This window comes from Salminus brasiliensis, chromosome 7 (assembly GCF_030463535.1).
Source record: "Salminus brasiliensis chromosome 7, fSalBra1.hap2, whole genome shotgun sequence".
Taxonomy (NCBI): domain Eukaryota; kingdom Metazoa; phylum Chordata; class Actinopteri; order Characiformes; family Bryconidae; genus Salminus; species Salminus brasiliensis.
The window spans coordinates 20,451,289-20,474,122 of NC_132884.1; the positions used below are offsets into that span (position 1 = coordinate 20,451,289).

The following is a 22,834-nucleotide window of genomic DNA, read 5'->3' on the forward strand; positions in this document are numbered from 1 at the left end:
ATGATTTTATGAAGTGCGCTGCTGCCACACGATTGGCCGATCAGATACAGTAACTGCATGAATGAGTAGGGCTACATGTGTATCTAATTAGTGTACATCTAGCCTAATGTATAACCTATATAACTCACTTAACCCATTATGGTTTAAAGGTTTTTTTCACAGCCTATGGGCCTTTGCAATTTAGCATCGTTCTACGTAATGCAGCTAAACTACTGTAAATCATCTAAAGGGTGTCACTTCTGAGATCTTCACAATCTAAGCAACATCAGAGCCCATGCATTAGCCGGAATCAAGTCCACCATCCAGATGATGCTGTGAAGCTGTTTAAAGAGATCTTTTAGAGGACTGAATTCAAGTGAATTCAAAGTGCACACAGCTTTTAGACGCAGAGTCAGCAGGGTCAAGAAAAAGAGAAACCAGCAATGCCGATTACCAAATCCATGTCAATTAGTGTCTCCTGGATTCAAATTAAGCCCAGTCTTGGACTACATTGACAATCTAGTACTGAATCAGAGTTGGCAGTCTCGTTTAATCTGGATTTTTACTGACCAGGTCAATGGCACCACTGTCCACGGGCCTCTGACTAAAATGTTTAGAGCAGAACAAAGACTTGGGACACTCCACTGCAGATCTAAAAATAAGGTGGATGAACAGCCTTTGAAATATTACAAATACAGACGCATCTTATCTGTCCTCAGTCTTCTAAGCCAGTGCTGTTCTTACATTCTTCAGTTTCAGACTGTTATTGATTCTGGGACGTTGTAACTATTCCAGTGAGGTATTTTAGCTTGTGTGTGTGATAGTGGTGTTAGTGTTTAGTCCTTTTCGTATATAGGGCTACCTATATTCGCAGAGCATTATATATACGCATTAGCTTGAAAAGAAGATCATTAAGGCCATAATAAGCTATTACATATGAATAAGGCGAGTTGTGCCCAGGGGCCTCGTAAGACCACGACCTACCTGGATTTAGGAAAGAAGCCTTTTGGACACCATTTAATAAAAAAGTTTTTTTTTAATTAAGGTAGCAACACAAATTTGAATGCATGGATGTCCTGATGCAATTCAGTGGACGGAGATTGGACGGATCCAATCGGATCGATTTTTTGTTGTATTCAAAACCACATGGCCATCTGTTAAACTGTGCTATCAATCTAAAAAAGGATTTTAAAAATACAGGCTAATAAACAAAACATCAGTAATTATATATATTTAATAATAAATTAGGTTTCTAAACTAAACTATGTGTCTGTATTACCTATACAATTTGATTGGATTGAATTTTTGTCCAAGTCTGAGCATGAAGTCCTTGAATCGGTGGGCAGAAAGCCACACCTGGACATCCCCAGGCCTGGTTAAATGGCTCTGTAAAAGGTGGGCTCCACTTATTATAAGTCAAAGAACCCTTTTTCAGCAGCTTTTACAATCAGATTGCTTAAGAGTCAAGGCTGATCTAGGAACAGCAAACTTCAGGCACATAACAAGAGCGCCCCCTTGTGTTTGCTTACCTGATGCATTTTTTTTTCTTTTTTCATTTTTATGTCCAACATTTCAGGCAAGTCGAGTTTTAAACATTTTACCCCATCTCATTTCCCAGGGGCTTAAAAATACACGGGTTTCCATCATCATCATCACGTCTGTGATTGTTATATTACCTGCTGCACTAAATTCTCACATGCTGCTATATTAGTGTGCTTGAACTGCATAACCTCAAAAGCAGAAGACAGCCTAATAAACCCTTGTTCTAACAGCTATCTAGAGTTCAGCTGCAGTCACGACAAACATACAGAGCCATGATGAAGCCTGGCTTTCATCTGGATCGCTGTGTCTTACATTAGCTAGCTAGTGATCTCCAAGGAGACTGTGTGTTTCCTCTCCTTGCTCCACCCGTGCTCTGCCCACCTACCAGCTGTTGCTCACTCACACACAGTGACTTATTACAGGCCTCGAAATACGGGTGGTTTTCTTTATTTCCTTACTCTCAACTCGATCTCTCTTCAAAGTCATGCTCGAAACGTTCACTTTCTTCGCTGAATGTCTGGAAGAGTCTCGGGGCCGAGGTAAGTTGACCGGTTTGGACTGAGGCTGAACTCAGCTCCCTGTTTCACTGGCCTGCAGTGCCTCTGTAAACGCAGGAAGGCTCCGCTTCGAAGCAGCGCCGGTTCTCCAGCGAGGAGGAAATCGCTAGCGCGAGCTACCTTCGGCCGAAAGGCAGATGTGATATGTAGCTATGTAGCTAAAGCCGTTAGCTTAGCTTAGCATGGCTATCCAACGACCATTAAACCGCTCTCGTACTGTCGACAAAACGAGCTGCAGACTGAACTCTTCAGACTAACCTCGGACTGAAGTTAACAGTTGTTGAGGTTGAGGTTAATGTTGCCGCCCCGTAGATTTCTTCCATATTGTCGCCTCAGAAACCCAAAGCCTCCAAATAACGGTAACGGTGGCGGCTATTAGAAATCCTTTAGCCTTTGTTTTTCTAATCGTCGGCGATTTTTATGCAACACGGTGAAACTTTTAAATGATGAGATGGTGGGGGTCGGTTTTTTGGTTGTTTTTTTTTTGTTATCAGCACGTATTAAAAGTAAGTTTAGTTATTAAAGATGTGCAAGTTGCAGCGATGACTCGAATCGGTTCTTTTGAACTGGTTCTGACGGCTGACTTGTTCGTACCGATTCACAAAGCCACCGCCACCGACATCACAGACATGTTAAATAGACACACTGTAAAATAGAGAAAAACAATAAATAAATAAATAAATACATAAATAAAGAAATGGTTACAAGCAATTTAACTCCCGTTTTGATAAACTCGATTTTCTTTATTAAACAACTGTGTATTATAGCTAATATTTTACCGCATTTTAAACGAGTTCCACTTCAACTCTTTATTGGAAAACATGACAGTTAAGTAAGCTTTGTGTTGTCTTATAGCCTTTTGTTTTGGAAATTGATGGATTTAGGTTGAATTAATTAATGTAAAATGTAGCTAGATGATTCATTTCTTTTTAAATAAGCAGCAACCAAACTAGTTAAAGATGTTGACTCCAGTCCTATGGGCTGCCACAATACTGCATGTTTTCTAGCTCATGAATCGCACCAGGCCTTTTTGAGAACAACTCATCTCTGTATCCATCTAGTTTAACACCCTGGTTCACAGACACTAGCGCTGGTTGTCCATTTCCTTTCAGTGTGAATGCCGTGTGTATCCAGTCCTTTGCTTTGCGAGTCAAGTCAAAATCTCTCATTAATCTCTGATTAGTGAACTCAGAAGTCAGACGTCAAGCGCACACGGAACCGGTGTCACCAAAATCCCTATTTTGAAGACGCTGGTCTTTGAGTTTCAACTCTTTAAAAACAGGACTGTTCAAAAGAGTCGGTTCAGTAATCTGAGTCAAACTGAATCAGCAGTAGCTTCTGCCAGGCGGAAATGGCACCGTTGCCAGGGGGCGTGACCACGCCGCTGTTCTGGGCGCGGTCACTGTGTTGCCAGGGGGCGTGGTCGCGGCTCACAGGAACAGTCGTCAGCCAGACACAGCGCCATCCAGCGGGATTAACGATGACTAATTGAATATTCTGTAATCTGGCAGTAATCTGCCTTCACTGCTGTAATCTGATCGTTAAATTAACAAGCAGCATTCACACAGCAGGGTGTGAGAGTGACCGGTTTTTACAGTGCTGTCTCATTGTGAGTTTACATGGGTAAAGTGTAGCAGATGGAGTGTATATATATATATATATACATATATATATAATGTCGACTCAGGTGCAGGAGGTTAAACAACACCCCATATTCGCAATAACTTTGCTATATATAAAGCATATTGTGCATACATTAATATAAGAACATGACCAGAAATCATCGTCGTGAAAATCAAATCAGATTATTTTTGATTGGTCACTTACACTTGCAGTGACGACTGCCTGGTCTCATAAAAATCTAGATATTGTTGGTAAAAGATGTTACTTGGATAGTCATAAATATAAAAAATTGTAGAAGGAGCTTATAGATGTTGTTTTTGCATAATAATAAATATTATGAATGCAAGTTGGATATTAATAATAAATATTATGAATGAATTATATTAAACATTGATATAAATAATAATAATAAATATTGCTGCATAATAATTAAAGCAAATGGTAATTTAAAACATTGCATTGTCTGATTTAAGATGCTCCTCAAATTGAATTTAACTTAACTAAGTAAAGAATCTGTTTCCTTAAACTGCTTGAAAACATTGTAAAAAGTTTTTATTTATATATATGAATGTGTGTTTTTTTTTTTATTGCAACAACGCTAAATGTATAATTCTCCAGTTTGCAGTACATTATGAGTAAGTCCAGTTTTCTAATATTAAAACCATTCAAGCAATTCCCGGTTTTTCAGCAGTGCAGATTACAGAACCCAGGATCAATCCAACAACAACAAAATCAAACACACACTGAATACTGTAAGTGACGACTGAATTGAAGGAGTGGCATCTGGTTGTCTAGAAACTAAGACCGGTCAAACACCAGCTGCTATAGGTTGGAACAATGCGGTTCCACATGCTGCTAAGAAACTGTTGAGTGTTGACACACACTCCAGGGAAACAGAACCGTGCAGGTCTTCTTCAAATCTAGATGCTACTCAGAGAAGATGAACCATTTCCAAATGTACAGCCAGGTTAGTACACCTTCTCTCAGTTCTGTATACGGGAGTTAAAGCTGAGCTGTGGGGTTATTTCTGTTGCCTGTTCAACTCCCCAATTACTGTCTTAGCATTAAGCATAATCAACAGGATACACTGCACTTCTTATTACTGTTAATATTAGGAAGGAGTGGTGTATTATCAAAGAGATAGGACTGCAAAATACCACTGACATGCTATATGGGAACACATTTACAGGACTTTATGTAGTGTATTTGAAAGCATATTTATTCACTTTCTTTAAGATCAATAAAGAACATTGTTGATCTGCCGGTCTGTCTATTATTCACAAATATCAAAAATCTCATTTTTACATTTATTGTAGGACTCAGCGATATTGTACACATTTTGTATCATGATATTTAAAGATATTTACTACCATCCAACTACCATCCAAACACTCTCCCATATTTAGTACAGGGATTTTTATTCAAAATATGCTGTACTTCGTCCAGGTAAACCAGACTAATTACACTGTTTGCAATTAAACGTGTTGGTGGTCATCCTCGACATGCTTAGAAAGCACATTGTGTATTACAATACGAAAATGTATCACAGTACGATCAAATATTGTCATATTGCCCACCCCCTAGTTCACTTATAACGCAACATTGACTGAACGCAAAAGGTGGAAGAAGCTCCAGATCAGTCTGTGGCGTGCACATAATGGATGAGCAAGAAATCCAATCAAAGCTAGTGTATGGAAACACTTTGACTCTGGTTGGCAATAACTACAGCAATCCTCACACCCTACAATGAGAACAGAGCCGAAGTGGTCTGGTCTCATAAAAATCTAGATATTATTTGTTAAAGATGTTATTTGGATAGTCATAAATATAAAAAAAATTGTAGAAAGAGCTTATAGATGTTGTTTTACAAACCTCAAACCATAGTTTAAGTCATTCTGCACGTTTTTTGCATAATATTGAATATTATGAATGCAAGTTGAGTATTAATAATGAATATTATGAATGAATTATATTAAATATTGATATTAATAATAATAAATATTGTCAGAAAATGTTTGCACATTTTGGAGCTAAAATACAATCATTCTGCACGTTTTTTGCATAATAATGAATAGTATGAATGCAAGTTGAATATTAATAATGAATATTATGAATGAATTATATTAAACATTGATATTAACAATGAATAAGAACTATTGTCCAAAAAACTCTTCGTCCGTATTCAGTCTTTCTCCCTATGTTGCACACTTTGGAGCTAAAATACAGCAATCCTCACACCCTACAATGAGAACAGAGCCGAAGTTGTGGAATCACTCATTTTATCACTGATGAGCGCCATCTAGTGTCTCATGCTCCAGAAATCAGCAGTGAATGTGAGCCACAGGGGTGCAGATCTGTAGCAGAAGGTGTCAGAGGAACGGCAGATCACTAAAAGAGATGTGGTCTTAGTTACTGATAACGCTCCAGCATGGTCGTTGCTGCTGAACTGGGTAAAGTCCTGCATGTGAAATACTATGCCCACACGCTAAACCTGGCCTCTCAGCGAGTGCTCAAGTTGCCTACTGTGTCAAAACTAGGACGCATTACTCCGTTTTTCCAAGACCTTCCAGTTGAGTTGCCACATCGCTTCCATTTGTGGTATTAATAAAAAAATATTGGGAGTACATGCATTATGGATTATTCCACAGTGTGTGTGTGTGTGTGTGTGTGTGTGTAGGTGTATCATATGTTTGAAAGGACTGTTCCCTGCTTTGTAGGGTTTGTCTTCGAGATAAGTTTCCAGTGAGTTGGATCTATTCCCTGGTCTGATAGCTCTCTCACTCTCTTTCTCTTTCTCTGTCTCCTAAGCCCTTCTTTAGAAGTGGCCACTACCCATCATCCTGCCCTCTCTTCGCTAAACCCCTTATCATGCCAGGCCAGTTCTCCCCAGCTGAGCCCCACTCTCCCTTGGTCACCCCACCGGCCTGGAGTACAGGACTCCCTCCTCAGCCCTTTCACTTCCGATCCCGCACAGAGCCAATGGACTGGCGGCGCATGGCAGCGCTGGACGTGGACCGTGTGGCGCGAGAGATGGACATAACCGTCCTGCAGGAGTTCATTACTGCTGTGACGTTCTGCGACGCTGAGGGCGAGCGATGCCCCCACTGCCGAGGCCCCACAGACACAGCCTTGCTGAAGGTCCTGCGCATGTCCCAGCTGAGCACTGAATACCTGCTGCACTGCCAGGAATACCTGAGCACACAGGTGTCCACGCTGGAGGAGCGTCTGCGGGGGGCGCTGTCCCAGGCCCAACGGGAAGCAGAGGAGCGAGCGCGGTTGGAGAAGGAGCTGCAGGAGGTGAAGCTGGAGAGCCGGCGCAGGAAGAAAATGATTGCGACCCAGCAGCTCCTCCTACAGGCCAGTGCCAATAACTACCACAAGGTGAGCTTCGGAAATTAAAGGGCACAGCAAAACCTACTCCTGAATTTGATGAGTGATGACGTAGTGGGCGGAGCTTCCTAATTACCACAATACCCGCATGCCACTAATAAACACATAACAAGGTTTCATGGAAGAAAAAAGGTTCCTTCAAGGTTCCTCAAAGCACCTTAAGAGGTTCCTCCACAATTTCAATTTGAAGACCCTCCAAAAGTCCCTCAAGGGTCTTTTAACAGCGTGCTAAACATAAACCCACTCGCTACCATAATTTAAGGCATTTTGGAGACACTCTTATCAGAGCAACTTACAAAAGTGGTGAATCTTTCACTCAGAATTTCCAAAGCTAGAGTCCATATACCCCCGAAGATAAACATACAGGCCATGCCAAAATAAAAGTCTCTAATACATATAAACATACAGCCCATTTCAAAATAAGACACACTCCAGTTACGAGTTACGCGGCCGCTTAGAGACCCAACGCCACCAGGGGCCCCAAAATCACCAAAATCTCATAATAAAAAAATACACATTTAAAAAATAACTGAATAACTTATAATTGAATAATAAAACGAAATGGTATTACACAGGTAAAAGCCATTTTTATATTCATTCATGTTCATAGTTGGCACACCAGTACTAGGTTCATTAATTTCTTCTGTTGGCTGCTGCCACTGTTGGGCAAATGCACATATGCACCACTTGGGTGGTCGATAAAGGCCGGGGCGCTTCATCGTATTGCACAATATCCCTCCCCCTATGAAATGATGAAGCTTCTGGTGCTGAGGTGGTGGTATGGGGGGCCCCCAAATGAAAATCTGCTTAGGGCCCTATAAAGGCTTGGGCCGGCCCTGGTCTTACATTTGTCTCAGATGATCCGATGATCCGATTCGTGGCTTAAAAACAGTGATTCAGTCCAAAGTGAAAGATTTGTGATCCATTACACCACTACTATTAAATGTGTAAATCAGGTCCACTTGTCTGTTTCTTAAATAAACTAAAAGATACAAAACCATAATTTGTGTTGATGTAACCTACTGTCAAAGTAGTGTTTTTTTTTTTTGGTAAAAACATTTTGTTGCCTTTACAGTTACATGAAATAATTTCATTTTAATAATAATATTATTTATTATTATTTATATATTATTATTTAAAATTCAGAACTAATGTATACAAAATGTATACAAAATTACATATAATTTTTCTCCATTTCTTTGCTACGTACCTCAAATAAAAGCTATTGTTATTGTACAGTGTGCAAAACTCCACATAAGCAGGTCATTTGCTCACAGCTCTGTATGCATCTCATATGGCTTTCATACTGAATTCAACTCTTGAAGCACACTGCTGCAAATACCAACTACAGTGGTCTTAAAATAGTATACAAATGAAAACAGGTGGTGAGATATCATCTGAAACCTGCAGAATGTCAGCTTTAATTGAGCCTGCAACGTTAGGTTTAGCCAGTGTTAGCTCAAGTGTCAGAGACCGAAGACGTGTAACTTAAGTGAGAATTGTAACTCCGAGTTTGGAATGGGGAAAAAGTTTATGTTGAGTAAAAGCACCTGTTCTTTCTCTCACTTCAGTGCCAGTTCTGTGAAAAATCCTTCGTCAATTACTCCTACTTGCAGTCACACATTCAGCGGCGGCATCCTGAGATCACGGATGCAGGTACGAAACCTCCCACATGTATCCTCAGGACCATTCAGCATGTGTCAGTCAGTCTGGGAGCCGGTACACATCATACGTTTCTTAAGTTTCTTAAGACATGTTTTGCTAAATGGAAAAAATATGGAGATTTTCTTCCCATTTCATATGTGGGCTGCTGGGTCTGCTTTGTAGTGTATCTTGCTATGCAGATTTGCCTTTTGCTGTGTGGAATATTTCATTTAACTGTGTTTAGGCAATACTCTGTTTACATTTAGCAAATGCAATCAGGCTTACGCTCAACCCCCGAATTTCTGACCACTTTACTGACATTTGTCATTAATTAATAAATGAAGGTTGTTTATCTGATGCTTGCACAGTGATGATTAGATGGATGATTAGATCCTCCCTTCATGTATGCAATTCTATGTACCTGATCGATCCAGTGAGGAAACCAAACAGTATCCCATGATGCTCTGTGCAGACTGCAAACATATATGCAGAAAAAAAGTATATAGCAAGGACAACCTTCACAATAACAACAAATCTTATTGGACATTATAGGTCATTGTCTACATTATACATTACATTTACAACCTGCATATGTGGTCATTTTACTGCTGATGACCAGATATTGTTTAAAGTGGTGGGCCATTTTTAATGGACAGGGCAATGTGCACTGCTGATTGGAGTGTGTGAGGCACAGTGGTGTTCCTGAGATTTGGACATGCACTATATGTCCACATATTTGTGGACACCCCTTCTAATGAATGCATTCAGCTACTTTAGGCTGCACACATTGCAAATGCACACACACAGCTTGTCTAGTCCCTGTAAAGAAGTACTGCCATTAGAATAGGACTATCTGAAGCAGATAAACATGAACCACACACAAGGGGCCCTATTTTAGTGATATTTAGGCGATCCGTCAACCACGGACTGTGTAGCTTGATTTAGGGCCTGTCAGTATGTCTTTGCTATCATAATGATGGGAAAAGTACGCCATGCCTTCTGTGCAAGTCTTTTAATTAACCCTGGCTGTGTTTTGGGCATAACATGCAATAAACCAATCAGCGTGTCACTTGCCATTCCCTTTAGGAGCTAGGGGCAACATTGCAATAAGCCAGAAATTGACCTGAACACACCTCATTTTGAAACCACCACGCACATTGGCACATTGGTGAAAGTAGACTGTTGGCGGGGTGTAAGATAGCAATGAACGACATGCCTTGTGCAGGGTGTAAGATAGGGCCCTAGGTGTGGGATAGAGGGGTGTAAAGACCCCCAGCATTGAACTTTGGAGCAGTGGAACTGTGTTCTCTCGAATGATGATGATGCTCCATCCATTACTTATGGAATGGGGTGGGGTGGTGATTATCCAACATACTGACCTCAGCAAGTGGTCTACCACCCAAAACTATCCAGCCAAAAGCAGGTCTTGGGTCAAAAAGACACAAGCTCTCTAATAAAGTGACCAGTGAGTTTACCATTAGGCCAGGGACAAAAGTATTTGGTCAGTGTTATTTTGGCTCTGAACTTTGCATCAGATCATTGCATCAGATGTTCGGAACAATGGAATTAACGAACCCACGTGCAAACTCACTGTATTTATGTTTACCTGCTTCAGTTCTTCAGTATAGCGCTTCACTGACTATTCTGTCAGAATTTCTGGAAGAATTGATCAGTAGAAATGCTTCCTTCTCCTGCCAAGTTGCCATTTTGGAGATACAAGCTTCTCTCGTGACAGTTATGATTATATAATATGCCATATCAGTATCATGTTTATGTTTTAGAGAGACAGAAGAAGAAGCAAGTGGAACAGATGGAGGATGGGATAGAGGAACTGAAGGAGAAACTGAGGCTGACTCAGCTTCAACTGGCAGCAGAAAAGGAGGCAGATGCGCACAAGAGACAGCAGGTGCGTAAGGGTCATCTTTACAGCTGGGAGAGAGCAGAGCATAACCCACATTTTAGTTTGTGTTCATTTTCTTTTAGATTATTTGAACATACTTCTTGTTGCTGCTAAAAGTCTTTCACAGTGAGGGTAATTGAATTTTTCCTATTCTCTTTGCAGAAGGCCTCTCAATATTCTTTTGGGTCGTCGGGAATGCACAGCTTGTTAAAGGTCTATTCACAAAGCTTTGGGTGAAAATGTTTAGGGCAGGGGGTTGTGAGGGCCATTCCAAAAGCTTCAGTTTTTCCAGTTCAGTCTCTTTAGGTAGTTTGTGGTGGTTGTCAGCTTTAGCTTTTGAACAGATGGTTTCATATTTGCTATTTGTGGCCAAAGAGTTCTGTTTTGACTTTCAATCAATTGTTGTCAAAACTGGGGCTAAATCATATTTTGGTATGCTTAAGAGAAATGGAGATATACGGTAGGATGATAGGATGATGAAAACTTTAACAAAGTAGAATGTTAAAGTACCAGCGTTTATTTGTAATACCAAAAACACAGCATGCTAGGTGTCTAAGTAATATAGTTAATGACATATAATAAAAACACTTGCACGCTTCATGGTATTTTACTCAGCAAACTGCAGTGATTCGTCAGGCTGTTTTTAAATAAGTTTAAATAAGCTTCTATTTGCAAAGGTGGTACTCTGTAACGTGTACTCCCTCTGGAAACCATTCCATTTCAACCATACATACATTCGTTTTTGGAATTAAATTGTACGCAAATGGTAACCAACGGAGCATGTACATAGTAACATATAACATATGTTAACATATATAATAACATATATAGTTCTTCTAGAAGTAGCCATTAGAAGATGAGTAAATCGTGGTCATTAAAGGATGCACAGGGTCAGCATTACTACTCAGAAAGGCCAGAAGTGTGCAAAACAACCATACCCACCAGCCTGGACTGTTACCATAGGGCAGGTTGTTGCAGAAATCTGAACTTACTTAGAATTGACATTGTGAGAGTGTGCATTCTGTTAATTTGTACAGAGTGGTTAATTGAGATGAGGTTGCTATATGTAGGCAATATGAAATAATGGCCAAATCCTGCTGATTGTATTTAGCGATAGCTGTAGTTATCACATGTTAGGTGGTACCCCTCTCTCTCTCTCTCGTATAACATAAAGCAATGCAAGTAAACACATTCGTTTGAACGCTGAAATACTTTAAGCATGTTTGTCAATGCACTTAACCCACCAGGAGCTGGAGGAGCAGCGGAGAAGAGATGTAGCTGAGAGGGAGGTGATTGAGAGATGGAAGGAGGAGGAGAGGAGGAAATTTCAGCAAGAGATTGAGGAATTGCGACAGCTCTTTCTGCAGGAGTTTAAAGGCATGGCAAACAAGAGCTACTCCATAGAAGCTGTAAGTGCAAATATAAGTGTTGACACACTTCTGCCACTAGATGGAGTCACACACCCAGACCCAAAATTGACAGAACAGTTAGACAGAGGTAGACAGCACAGCAGACAAACCTGACCGAAAAGGCAACTTAATTATGCACCTTTTTCTTTTTACTTGGTGGAGAAGGAAAGGCCTCTCACACCGTTAGTACAGTGCAGGACATGCACTGTTTAGGATGATATAGAAAGTGGACTGGATATTTATACAGTTTATGTTTTACACATGCAAGTTAAAAAAAATATATAAACATGGACACAAGGTCTCATGTGTTTACTGCAGCCACTGTGGACTTAAACATTGGTTCAATTGGTACCAGACCGTTTACAAAACGGGTCCTGATCCCCAACATTGAGGTTAAAGCAACACTATGTAGCATTTTTACTTTTAAGTGAAAGCATCAGAATCATTGTGATGTTCCACTGACCTGTAATAGGAAGATTAACATCGCTGTCATTGCTACCCCCGGCTCTTCACTGCAGTATGTACCTTTAGAGAAGTGGGCGGGATAGCACACACGATGCAGTGCCGTGTAAGCAGAGTCATATTTGGATAAACTCTTGTAATATTACTTTACCGCCTCAGTCTACATACTTTTTCCACTTTCTGGGATGGGTCTGTGTCTTTCAGCTTGTCCAAAAATGCATGTGTCAGGAGAGGCTCGAAGGTGGAACTATGCTTTCTGACTTCAGGGGGAGTCCCGGAGCAAAAAAAATGGCATTTTCTATAGTGTTGCTTTAACTTAATTAATTTGTGCTTTAGTCTTTAGAATTTTTTTTACTTTTGTGTAGCAGATCAGTAACAGTGACTAAGGTAATAGTTAGGTCACGTGTTTGAGTAAAAATAACTCACAGTATAAATTAAATTAGTGAGAAACACATGCAAGACTCCATGCTCTTGTTATTTCCAGTGATAATTGTATAATGCAGCACTTGGTGTAATGTAGTGCCTTTCCCAATGCCAGACTAGGATTTCCACAGTTAGTTGAAACCCCGCAATGTGACTGGCTGCGAGACGTAGGAGTGCCAATATTGCATGATTATGGCACTTTGACATTAAGCGGTAAACGGTGATGACAGAACTGTGGTATAATCGCAGTAATACACTATATAACATAAGATACTGCCACTGGTGTACTTCAGATGTAGGTCGGTACACCCTCTCATGTATTATATCCACATAGTGAATGGCAGCTACAGGTATAAAACAATACTTGTAATTTTATTGGTGTCTGGATGGGAGAGTTTCAGTCTAAATAGGGCTAATGTGATGTTTCTGTGTGTAGAAACTGCTGGAGCTGGAGAGCAGAGAACAGAATGTGTCTACTGTGAGAAGTGAGAATGAGCAGGAGAATGAGCGAAGACGACTCTGGGAGAAAGAGCTGAAGGAGCAGATGGCTCAAAAGGTTTGGTTTCCACTGTTTTTTACCTTCAGGTCTGTGTTTTTATGCAAAAGTCTGATGTCAGATAACATAATTATAAATCAGTCTACTGTCTTGTGTTTTTATTTTCAGAAGAATGAGTGGAGGAAGAAACTGAAGGAGATGCAGAACTTTCACCAACAGGAGAAAGAGGAGGTGAGAGGAGTTCCATGGCGTCTACATGTACTGGGCAGCTGTCATGTCAAAGCTTTAAGGAAATGCTTGTCTTGTTAAAGGTATTACATATTGCACACCTGGACAAGATATGAAAACAAATATATATATATGTGTGTGTGTGTTGATGTGTAACAGTTGCAGAGTGAGAACGCCAGGCTGCAGAAGGCTCTGTCTGTGGAGCACAACTCCAGCTCTAGCCTGCATAATCTGAAGCAGCAGCTCCTGTCCCTTTCTTCTCAGCTCAAACAGAAAGACAGACTCATCCACTCCCAGGAGCAGAAGGTGAGAGGGCTAGCTTTAACCCTACAACGTATTTGAGCTGTAATGTGACGTTCATAGTGCAGTTGTAAACTACAGTCCACATGTTTGGAGTCACTTGTCTCTATAATATTTTATTGCCACAACATGACAGCAGAATGTTTTATTCTATAATTTTACAAAGCTGTTTAGTGATCCATTCTGACAGATCACAATACAATTTTCTAATTTGATCTCCCTTGTTTATACATGTGAGCCACTTTGGAGAGTAATTGTATTCTAACTTAATATCTCAAAAATAATGTAAGCATTTATAGCTTTGTTCACCAGTCTGGGCAACTGTAATTTCATTCTTTACATGAATCTAGCTTATAGTTGGTTGTATATTACTGGAAACATTGGTTAGAGAGTTTTCAATTATAGGATTAATTAGAGCTGGGCAATATGGTGATATTTTATTGTATCGTAATACATTTTATTATTGTGAATAAAAGTCATAGAATAGAGTCATTCTATTCAGTACGGGAGAGTATCTGAATAGTAGTTTTTAAGAATCTGTCGCTACTAATGGTAGCGGTTTTAGTCTGTGATAAATATTGTGTATTTCAAAAACGTCTTTAAATATCATGATATAGTATTTTTATCACCCAGCTCAGGTATATATGTAATCAATTGTTTATATATGTCTTTATATATAATGTAATTTACTTGAAGATAGTAACAAATAATTCTCTCTATTTTTATTCCAGATCAAGAAACTATCTGCAAGACCGCTGTTAGGTAACTCACTGCTGTGTTATTTGGACTATTCTATGTTGCAACACTATTTTCACACTAAATGTACAAGGCCTGTACTATTGTACTATTGTTATTTACTGTAATGATTCATTGTAATATAGTATTGTGTATATTTTGTTGGCCTTAAATTATATTTTTTATATATAGTGCCAACAACAGGTAATATTTTAAATGCTCACAACACCCCTGAAGAAGATGAAGAGGAGGAGGATGATGATGATAAAGAGGAAGAAGAGGAAGAAGAAGAAAGTATGATTTAAACAAATAAATGACTTTTTAGTACTTCATAAAAAAGAGTGCTTCACTGGTCCGCTGTATACTCAAAACTAAAACACTGTGAAGCACTAAAGCTATATGGGCTTCTGCAGGGCTGGAGGATTCAATGGAGGCTCAGCGCAAAGTTCTGGAATCATTGAAAGGAAATTCAGAGCTGATGAGGGAATTTAGACCCATCCTGGAGGAGACACTGGAGGAGAGATTGGAGAAAATGGGACTGAGGAAGGTAAAACACATACACACAAACACACACAAGTAGGGGTACTAGCTGTGGTGGTGTATTGATTACTAATATTAAAAAAAAAAAAACTACTGTTACTTAGTTCAATGTTTGCAGCTACAAATAAACAGCTTACATCATTATTCAAACAGAGTTTCATCATTATTGTGATAAAGTATGTAAATGTATTTATATAAATAATGTCATAGTTCTAATTCTGAAGTGCATAGTTATATGTAGTAAATTACATTTATGTTAAATAATTTTCTGTAGTCGTAGGTTTCAGTCTGCGCCTTTTTGAAATGACAAAATCATTATACAAAAATGCAAAGGCTTGGTGAAGAATTTTCAGCTAATTAGGATCATATTGTTTCACAATTGGTTCCAGTCTCAGTGTGTTTAAGAGGCCGATGGTTATCTCTCGATAACATCACTCTGAACAAAGTGACAGATAACCAGAGTTAAAAAGAATTATAATGAATAACAGTAGCCATTTTTTTCTATTTTTATTTTAATGTTAACGTATCCTGATGTGAGAAATTTGGATTTGGTGAACACCGTAGGTCACTACATTAGCTGAATTTTGACCAAAGTGCATTGTGAGTCTCTCGTGCCTATGAAACAGGTTTTACGTTAGTGGCAGCCGTTAAAAACAAAAGGTATCAGACTATAGAGAAACAACAGCAGATGTATACAATTAAAAACAAAGGCTTAATGTGTTTGCTGCTACACATTATAGAGCAAAAATGATAACTGCTGTTTACTGCAATCATGGACCATGAGTTAACTGTGCAGCCTTTTCCATTTTTTACTTGTTTCTCTTTTCCTACACTTTTTAAAAACTTTACACCCATGTTTTCTAATAAGAAACTTCCGTCTCACTTAAACACAAACACTGGTTTGATTGAGTTCCACCGCTAACAAGAAACACCTGTAGATAATCCAGCCAGCTTTCAGCAGAACATGGTTAAACTTGATAACAATAAATCAGGAGAACATGCTTTGGTTATGTGCCCATTAACACCGCTGCTGATATCTCATGGTAGGGTACACTGTGTGTTGTTGTGTAAATAAGAACACTCCTGAGCCCTTCAGTGTGATTGTACCAGTTGTACATTGCTGGTATATAACCCCAAGCAATGTGCATTGATTGAAAAATATGTGTGCTGCATATTTAGGGAACAAAGGGAATCTCTAAGCAGACACTGAAGAGTCTGAGCTCGGTGGTGTCTGCTCAACGACTACAGAGGACCAGGAGCCAGTCACACCTACAGGACCTGAGGGAGAACCTGGTGCTTGAGTTAAACTCCAGATTGAGAAAGTTGCAGAAGAACCAGACAAAATCTGCACCTACACACACCCTGCGTAAGCATAGAAACACACACGCACACATGCATGCACATACACACTCTCACTTACATTTACCTGGTTTGACACACAGACCACCCACATCCACATAACCCCTATCACGCACACATATACGCTCTGATTCAAAATAATCACATTGACTTAACACTGCTCTACACACTAGGGCTGCAACAAATGACTGTTTTTGAGTTGATTAAGCTTAAGTTTTTTGTGTTTGCTAACTAACAATGAAGACAATAAGGAACAATACCTTATTCGATGTTTTCACATTTTAAAGAACTTTACCTGTTAATCCTGCTAAAAGATGCATACAACTCCAGTGTATTTTACCTGTCAAAATTTAATACCAAGGAGATGCAGAGTAGCAACATATCATTACATATCATATCAAAAAAGAAAAAAAAGGTAAACAACTGTGAAACAGTAGTTTTAGTTTTCAGTTTGAAAGTTACTGTTACTGCATTGTTTGTATTAGTGACTTTTATTTTCACACGTCTGACCAGTGCCACAATATTGCTAACTCACCTCTGCTCACAGCCCTTTTTTTTTTGAAGGTCGGGATTTTAACCATAACCAGCAAGCAGATTGGCTCTTTTTGTTGAAGGGCGGGACTTTTTTGTACACAAGCAAGCTGTTTGGCTCTTTTAGTTGAAGGGTGAGACTTCATCAGTAACCAGCATGTGATTGGCACTTTTTGATGAAGGGTAGGACTTGATCCGTAAACAGACGCCATGTTGAGCTTTACGAGAACTCCCATTCATATTGCAACCAAACACCCGTCATCTCTGGGTTGATGTACTTGAAGATTTCTCCTTTTTACACTCAGCCAGTGTCCATGTGAGTCCAAGTGAGACCTCTGCTCTCCACTCACAACTGTAACGGTTAAACATTGGCTTTTAATCTGCGGTTCTCATGCGTCCTGAACCATTCCTAGGTAGTGTGAGAAACACACATGCTGATGTCACCAAGGAATCAGCTATTAAATTAGTCAACAACTAATTTGACTGTTGATTTTGTCCGACTCGGTCCAATAGTTGTGGCACCCTTACTACACACTGCACTTCACTTCAGATGCACCCAATGTAATTACTGTGCTTAGACAACCCTTTTTAAATAAAATGCGTTGATTGTCTATGTGACAGTAAGAGAAATAATCCTAATAATAGGATAATAATGTAGAATAAGAATCCTACAGGAAACAAATTTAATATGACATTTGCTGAATTGGACATATTTTATTTTATGATTGCATTTTTGTCCAGTATGTTAAATTAAGCAACTAAACAGTGACTGTACATTAAAATGTGCAGAGGTTCCTCTGTGGAGGATGTATACTTTTTTTTTTTTCAGTAAGCAAAACATGCGATTTGACCAGGGGTGCAAATTACTGTGCATCTTGTTTCATCATTATTTTGTGGTATTCTGTGGAATAAATTACTGTGTGTACAGGGTCTGTTTTTGACTCATGTATTTTGTTCAGAGAGGAAGAAGCAGCCCAGTACAGTGGTGGAAAGAAGTTCTAAAACCAGGCAGGCCAGCTCCAAACACTCCCCTCAGAAAACCAAGACTCAGCAGCCTCCTACACCTGCCCCACGCGCCAAGGTTCCTGCACATGCTCCGCCTACACAGACACAAAAGAAGAAGAAGAGCAGGTACTATTGGGTGTAGAGTACACAGAAAGAAGGTTACACTGAACATCCATCAACAAACGTTCTTTAGCTGATGCCAAATTGTAAAGTGAAAGCTTTAAACTTCTTTTTTTTATAAAGGCACTTGTACATGGCACCTGCTCCTCCTTTGACATGCGACAGTGAACAGTGCTCATTCTCTGCACTGCAGTGACTCTCTGAGGCGTGTTAGTGTGTGTTTGTTGCACTGGTTCGAGTGGATCAGACACAGCAGTGTGGCTGGAGTGTTTAAACGCTGTGTCCACTCACTGTCCACTGACTTAAAGCACCTTGCCCACAGGATGCTGTTGACTGGATATTTCTGGTTAGCAGACTGTTCTCAGTCCAGCAGTGACGCAGAGGTGATTAAACACTCCAGCACGACTGATGTGTCTGATCCACTCATGGTACAGAGAGTTCTGACCATTAAAAACATGGTAAAGGGAGGCTAATAAGTACAGATATATGGACAGTAGTATTAGGACGCACCTCTTAGTCATTGAATGCAGGTGTTTCATTCAGTCCCATTGCCATAGGTGTATAAAATATAACATCAGAATGCCAGTGTTAAACAGGTATTTCTTCCTTTGATATGCATAAACATACTTTTTTTCTTTTTCCTTGCACTCTTATTGGCTGTTGCCTAAATCACTCCTTCAAGCATATCACTGGCTAGATCACAAACCTCGTAAAAAAAGGTCTAATGTTTAAAAGTATCAGAAAGCCTCCAATCACTCCAGAGTTAAATTAGAAGGCAAAGTAAGAGGTGCATCCCAATACTACTGTCCATATATCTGTACTTATTAGCCTCCCTTTACCATGTTTTTAATGGTCAGAACTCTTTGTACCATGAGTGGATCAGACACAGCAGTGCTGCTTTCAATGCATACCTCGGGTCACTAGGGATCTGTGACCTCTCTGCTTTTAGCTTATCCAGTTTTCAGAGATCACATTTGTTTCCATTATGAAGGTTGTTAGAGATATCAGGGCAGGGTCTCTAGTAACCTGAGGTGCGTATGAACTGTTGAAACTGTTGAAACATTCATGTATTTAAGGGTTAAGCCATTAAACAAAGTAATGTCAGGCCTAGGTGTGTGCTGATCGTCAGTAGCACTTTTGCTTATGAGCCAGCGCTAATGTGTTTTTAATGCTTGCTTTCCTTCTTTCAGCACCCCACCCTTCAGTTCAGAGGAGGACGAGTCAGGCGAGGACAGCGCCTACATCACCAGCTCTCGGGGCAAGCCTTCACCCTCCACACACCTCACACCATCAGGAGAACAGCAGAAACCAAGCACTGAGCTGGACTGGTCAGACAGTGACACATCAGATGGGCCAGACACACCAAAAGATCAGCAGGCATACGGTACTCACGGTGCGACAATGGAGTTTGAATGTAATACTTGGGCCTAATAATTTATCTCTAAGGAGCAGTTAATTACTGGGCATGTCGACGATCAACAGAGTAACAAGAGAGGGTCTTGCCATTAAGTGTCAGAAAAAAATCCTTTGAGTAACTGTTTGAACATTTTACAACATACCATTAACTCCAGTATAAGCCGATCAGTCATAGCATTAATACCATACCACAGGTGAAGTGATAAACATTGATTATCTTCATCTACAGTGGCATCTGTCTAGGGGTGGATATATTAGGCAGCAAGGGAACAGTCAGTTCTTTAGGGTAATGTGTTTAAGAAAGAAAAATGGATAAGCATAAGGATCTGAGCCACTTTGATAAGGGCAGAATTGTGATGGCTAGATGACTGGGTCTGAACGTCTCCAAAACATCAGGCAGGCCGTCTGGGGTTTTTCAGTCCATACCTGCCAGAAGTTCTCCAAGAAAGGGCAAATGTTGAACGGGCGGCATGGTCATGGGCGCTCATGATTGATTGATTCTCATGGAGGCCCGACCTCCATGAGTATCATGTGCAGCCTCTGTGTAGTCTCTTTCTGATGCTTGTTGTAGGCTCTTGACCAGCTTCTTGAACCTGAAATGCACTGGTAATATTGACTGTGATGATTTCTGCTCATAGGTTCAGTTGTCCAAACCCTGACGAGAAGTTTAGAAAAGCAGCTGAGCGGCCCCGTCACCAGACCTGTAGGTGGAGTCCAAGTGTTCCCTCCAGCCACTCTGCCTTCCCCTAGACCTTCTATCGTCAAACAGCAGGCGGTACATGAAAACTACTCCACACAGTTCCACACAGCATGCTGCGTTTTAAGAGGATCCTTGCTGTTTCTTTTTTTTCTGTCATTTACTATGTAAATATAAACCATACCGTTTACTACCCAGTCCAGGCTGTTCACATGCGGAAAGCAGTCAATTTTGAATTCGCCATGGTTGCGATTATTGGATTTCATACACATCCATGTTCATACATAATGCAGTCTTCCATTCTCTTGGCAGGTGTCCGAGGAGGAGAGTGATTTGGACCTGTCCTCCATAGAGGATCTCACTGCCCTGCCCACAGGAGTGCACAGGAGCTCAGATATGGGTGGCACTTCTGGAACAAGTGTGTGGAGCTCCGCAGCCAGCAGGGCACGAGGGTGGTGAGGTGCAGTTCTGTGCAGTGTCTCTATCACAAAAGTGCACATTCTAAAGCAATGAATCTGCTACAAAAAATACGTACACAATGTTTTCTGTAGCCCAGGTGTAATCAGTCAGCCAAGACATGTGTCTCTTACACTTTTGTCTATGTATAGAAAACAGTGAGACGTACAGTGTCAGACACCATATAAACTTAACGATGACTTGCCTCTACATGGTTTGTGGTGAATGTGTTTAGTCAGGTACTTTGAATGATACCACTTGGTTATTATAAGATTCAGTTAACTGTTAGTAAAATTAGCATCATAGATCCAGTTCAGAAATAATGACAAGGCAATGACATTTGAGCAAGTCTCATGTTAACTCTCAAATTGTAACTTTTGTGTATTGCTACATCCCTAGTCATCTAAAAGTCATTGTTTGAATCTCAAGATTCAATATGAGTTCTGAAAAAAAACACTAAAAACATAGAGCTAAACCCAGGTGTAATTTTATTTATTTTTAACAGACACCTAGTGTCATACAATCCCCTCTGAGGTAGTCAGTACAGCCTGTAGTGGGTTAAGCAGTACAGTATAAATGTTGTCGAACAATGCCCACACAACGTCCTTATACAGCGCAATTTCACAAGTTACAATTAAATGAAAAAAAGGAGCAGATTGTGGGTCAAATACATTGTATTTGTTTGCTTGTGTTCTGTCGTTTTACTTGCAAACAGAACAGTGACTTGTAAAGTTTCCACAACACTTTGAATATTCCAAAAAATATTAGATTAGTAGATCAATACATGAGCGTGCTGAACGTTTTGATTTTGGTTCTTGGAACGTTCAATCTAATCTGTCAAATTAGACAAATCATTTCTAGCACATTATTTGTATTTATGTTTTTATATTCATTTGGGTTCATTCTCACAATTAAATATGGACATATTACATTTGGTAGGTACAAACAAAATAATGCAAGTTCAGGTTTTAAACGTTTTTTTTTTTTTTTATTATCAGAGTAAGTATGATATCAGTGTGATTATGTATCCGTTTCATCAGCGTTTTCATTGTACTGTGTTTGTATTTGTATTGTATTGTGTGCTTAGTTTTGGGAAAGTTCCTTCAGATGTTTCCGTAATGTTACTATTTGTCTAACTGGGAACGTCGTGTAAGAAATGTTCTAATAACGTTGTGATGCAAAACATTATTACGTCACATGTTTTCAGAACGTTCCTGGAATATTATTTCTGTAATGTTACAGACTAACCTCCCCGAAACCTTTTTAAAACATTGCTGAACTTAGACATACCATGTAAATACCATGTAAATACACATGCCATTACACCACTAATGTGGAATGAGAAGATATGCACACATGGATTTAAAAAGCCTGTTGTATTGATTACTTTCTGTTGCATATGAATTCAAACAAGGACCTATGAAGTAGACTATGATTCATAATTTCATTCGATTTTATAAAACAGTCTGTGAATCTTTTTTATATGTATTTTTTCAGATAAAGTTTCCAAGCAGCACAATACATGTACTGCATATCATTGAATGCATATTGTATTTTACAGGTACATGATTTACAGTGTCTTCAAATATTTATTCCAATTTTGCATTGGTATATGATTTATTTGTGTACTTTTTTTTTTTTACTGATTTTTATAATAAAGATTATATAAGAAATAAATTACTGAAAACAAACATCATTGTAATCTGTGCATTAGTGCACTGAATGTTGCAACTTTATTTTACGAAAACAAAATTAAATTGATACAAAATTTCAACATAAACATGAACCAGCATAAACATAATCAGAAAAGAATAATAGCATAATACACATAAACATTTAAAGAAACAGTAGAATGATTTCATATGTATTATTTCATTAGTCCTACTTTACACACAAGCAAAATGTTTTAAAATGTTTTATTTAATATTTAAAAAAGGCTCTACAAAAGGTTTCAACTCATCCAGATGACCCTTAAGCCAGGTAAAAAAAAAAAAAAAAAACATTTAAGCATCCAAATGGTTC

At 39.4% G+C, this 22,834-nt stretch overlaps 1 protein-coding gene across 3 annotated transcripts; it reads left to right on the plus strand.

The window, feature by feature from the left end:
* The first annotated feature begins 1,985 nt into the window (after window positions 1-1,985).
* Window positions 1,986-22,503, plus strand: dzip1l (DAZ interacting zinc finger protein 1-like). Of its 3 annotated transcripts, none has more exons than XM_072684060.1 (16): window positions 1,986-2,060; window positions 6,510-7,082; window positions 8,663-8,747; window positions 10,517-10,641; window positions 11,883-12,044; window positions 13,366-13,485; window positions 13,594-13,656; window positions 13,813-13,959; window positions 14,685-14,715; window positions 14,881-14,982; window positions 15,102-15,235; window positions 16,408-16,594; window positions 18,078-18,249; window positions 19,434-19,636; window positions 20,298-20,434; window positions 20,669-22,503. In XM_072684060.1, the coding sequence occupies exons 2-16, from the start codon at window positions 6,570-6,572 to the stop codon at window positions 20,813-20,815; spliced, it is 2,328 nt and encodes a 775-aa protein (XP_072540161.1). In that variant the 5' UTR covers window positions 1,986-2,060; window positions 6,510-6,569; the 3' UTR covers window positions 20,816-22,503. The 3 variants fall into 3 exon arrangements, with proteins under 3 accessions (XP_072540161.1, XP_072540164.1, XP_072540163.1); XM_072684063.1 differs by having other exon boundaries at window positions 20,298-20,362; XM_072684062.1 differs by having other exon boundaries at window positions 19,434-19,627.
* Window positions 22,504-22,834: the final 331 nt, after the last annotated feature.

What these genes read in the sequence shown, in the direction of transcription:
- dzip1l (XM_072684060.1), top strand. Translation starts at nt 6,570, where the DNA reads ATGCCAGGCCAGTTCTCCCCAGCTGAGCCCCACTCTCCCTTGGTCACC. An exon ending in AGGAGCAGATGGCTCAAAAG is followed by an intron (nt 13,486 to 13,593) that starts GTTTGGTTTCCA and finishes TTTTATTTTCAG; the next exon opens with AAGAATGAGTGGAGGAAGAA. An exon ending in GCAGGCATACGGTACTCACG is followed by an intron (nt 19,637 to 20,297) that starts GTGCGACAATGG and finishes TTCTGCTCATAG; the next exon opens with GTTCAGTTGTCCAAACCCTG.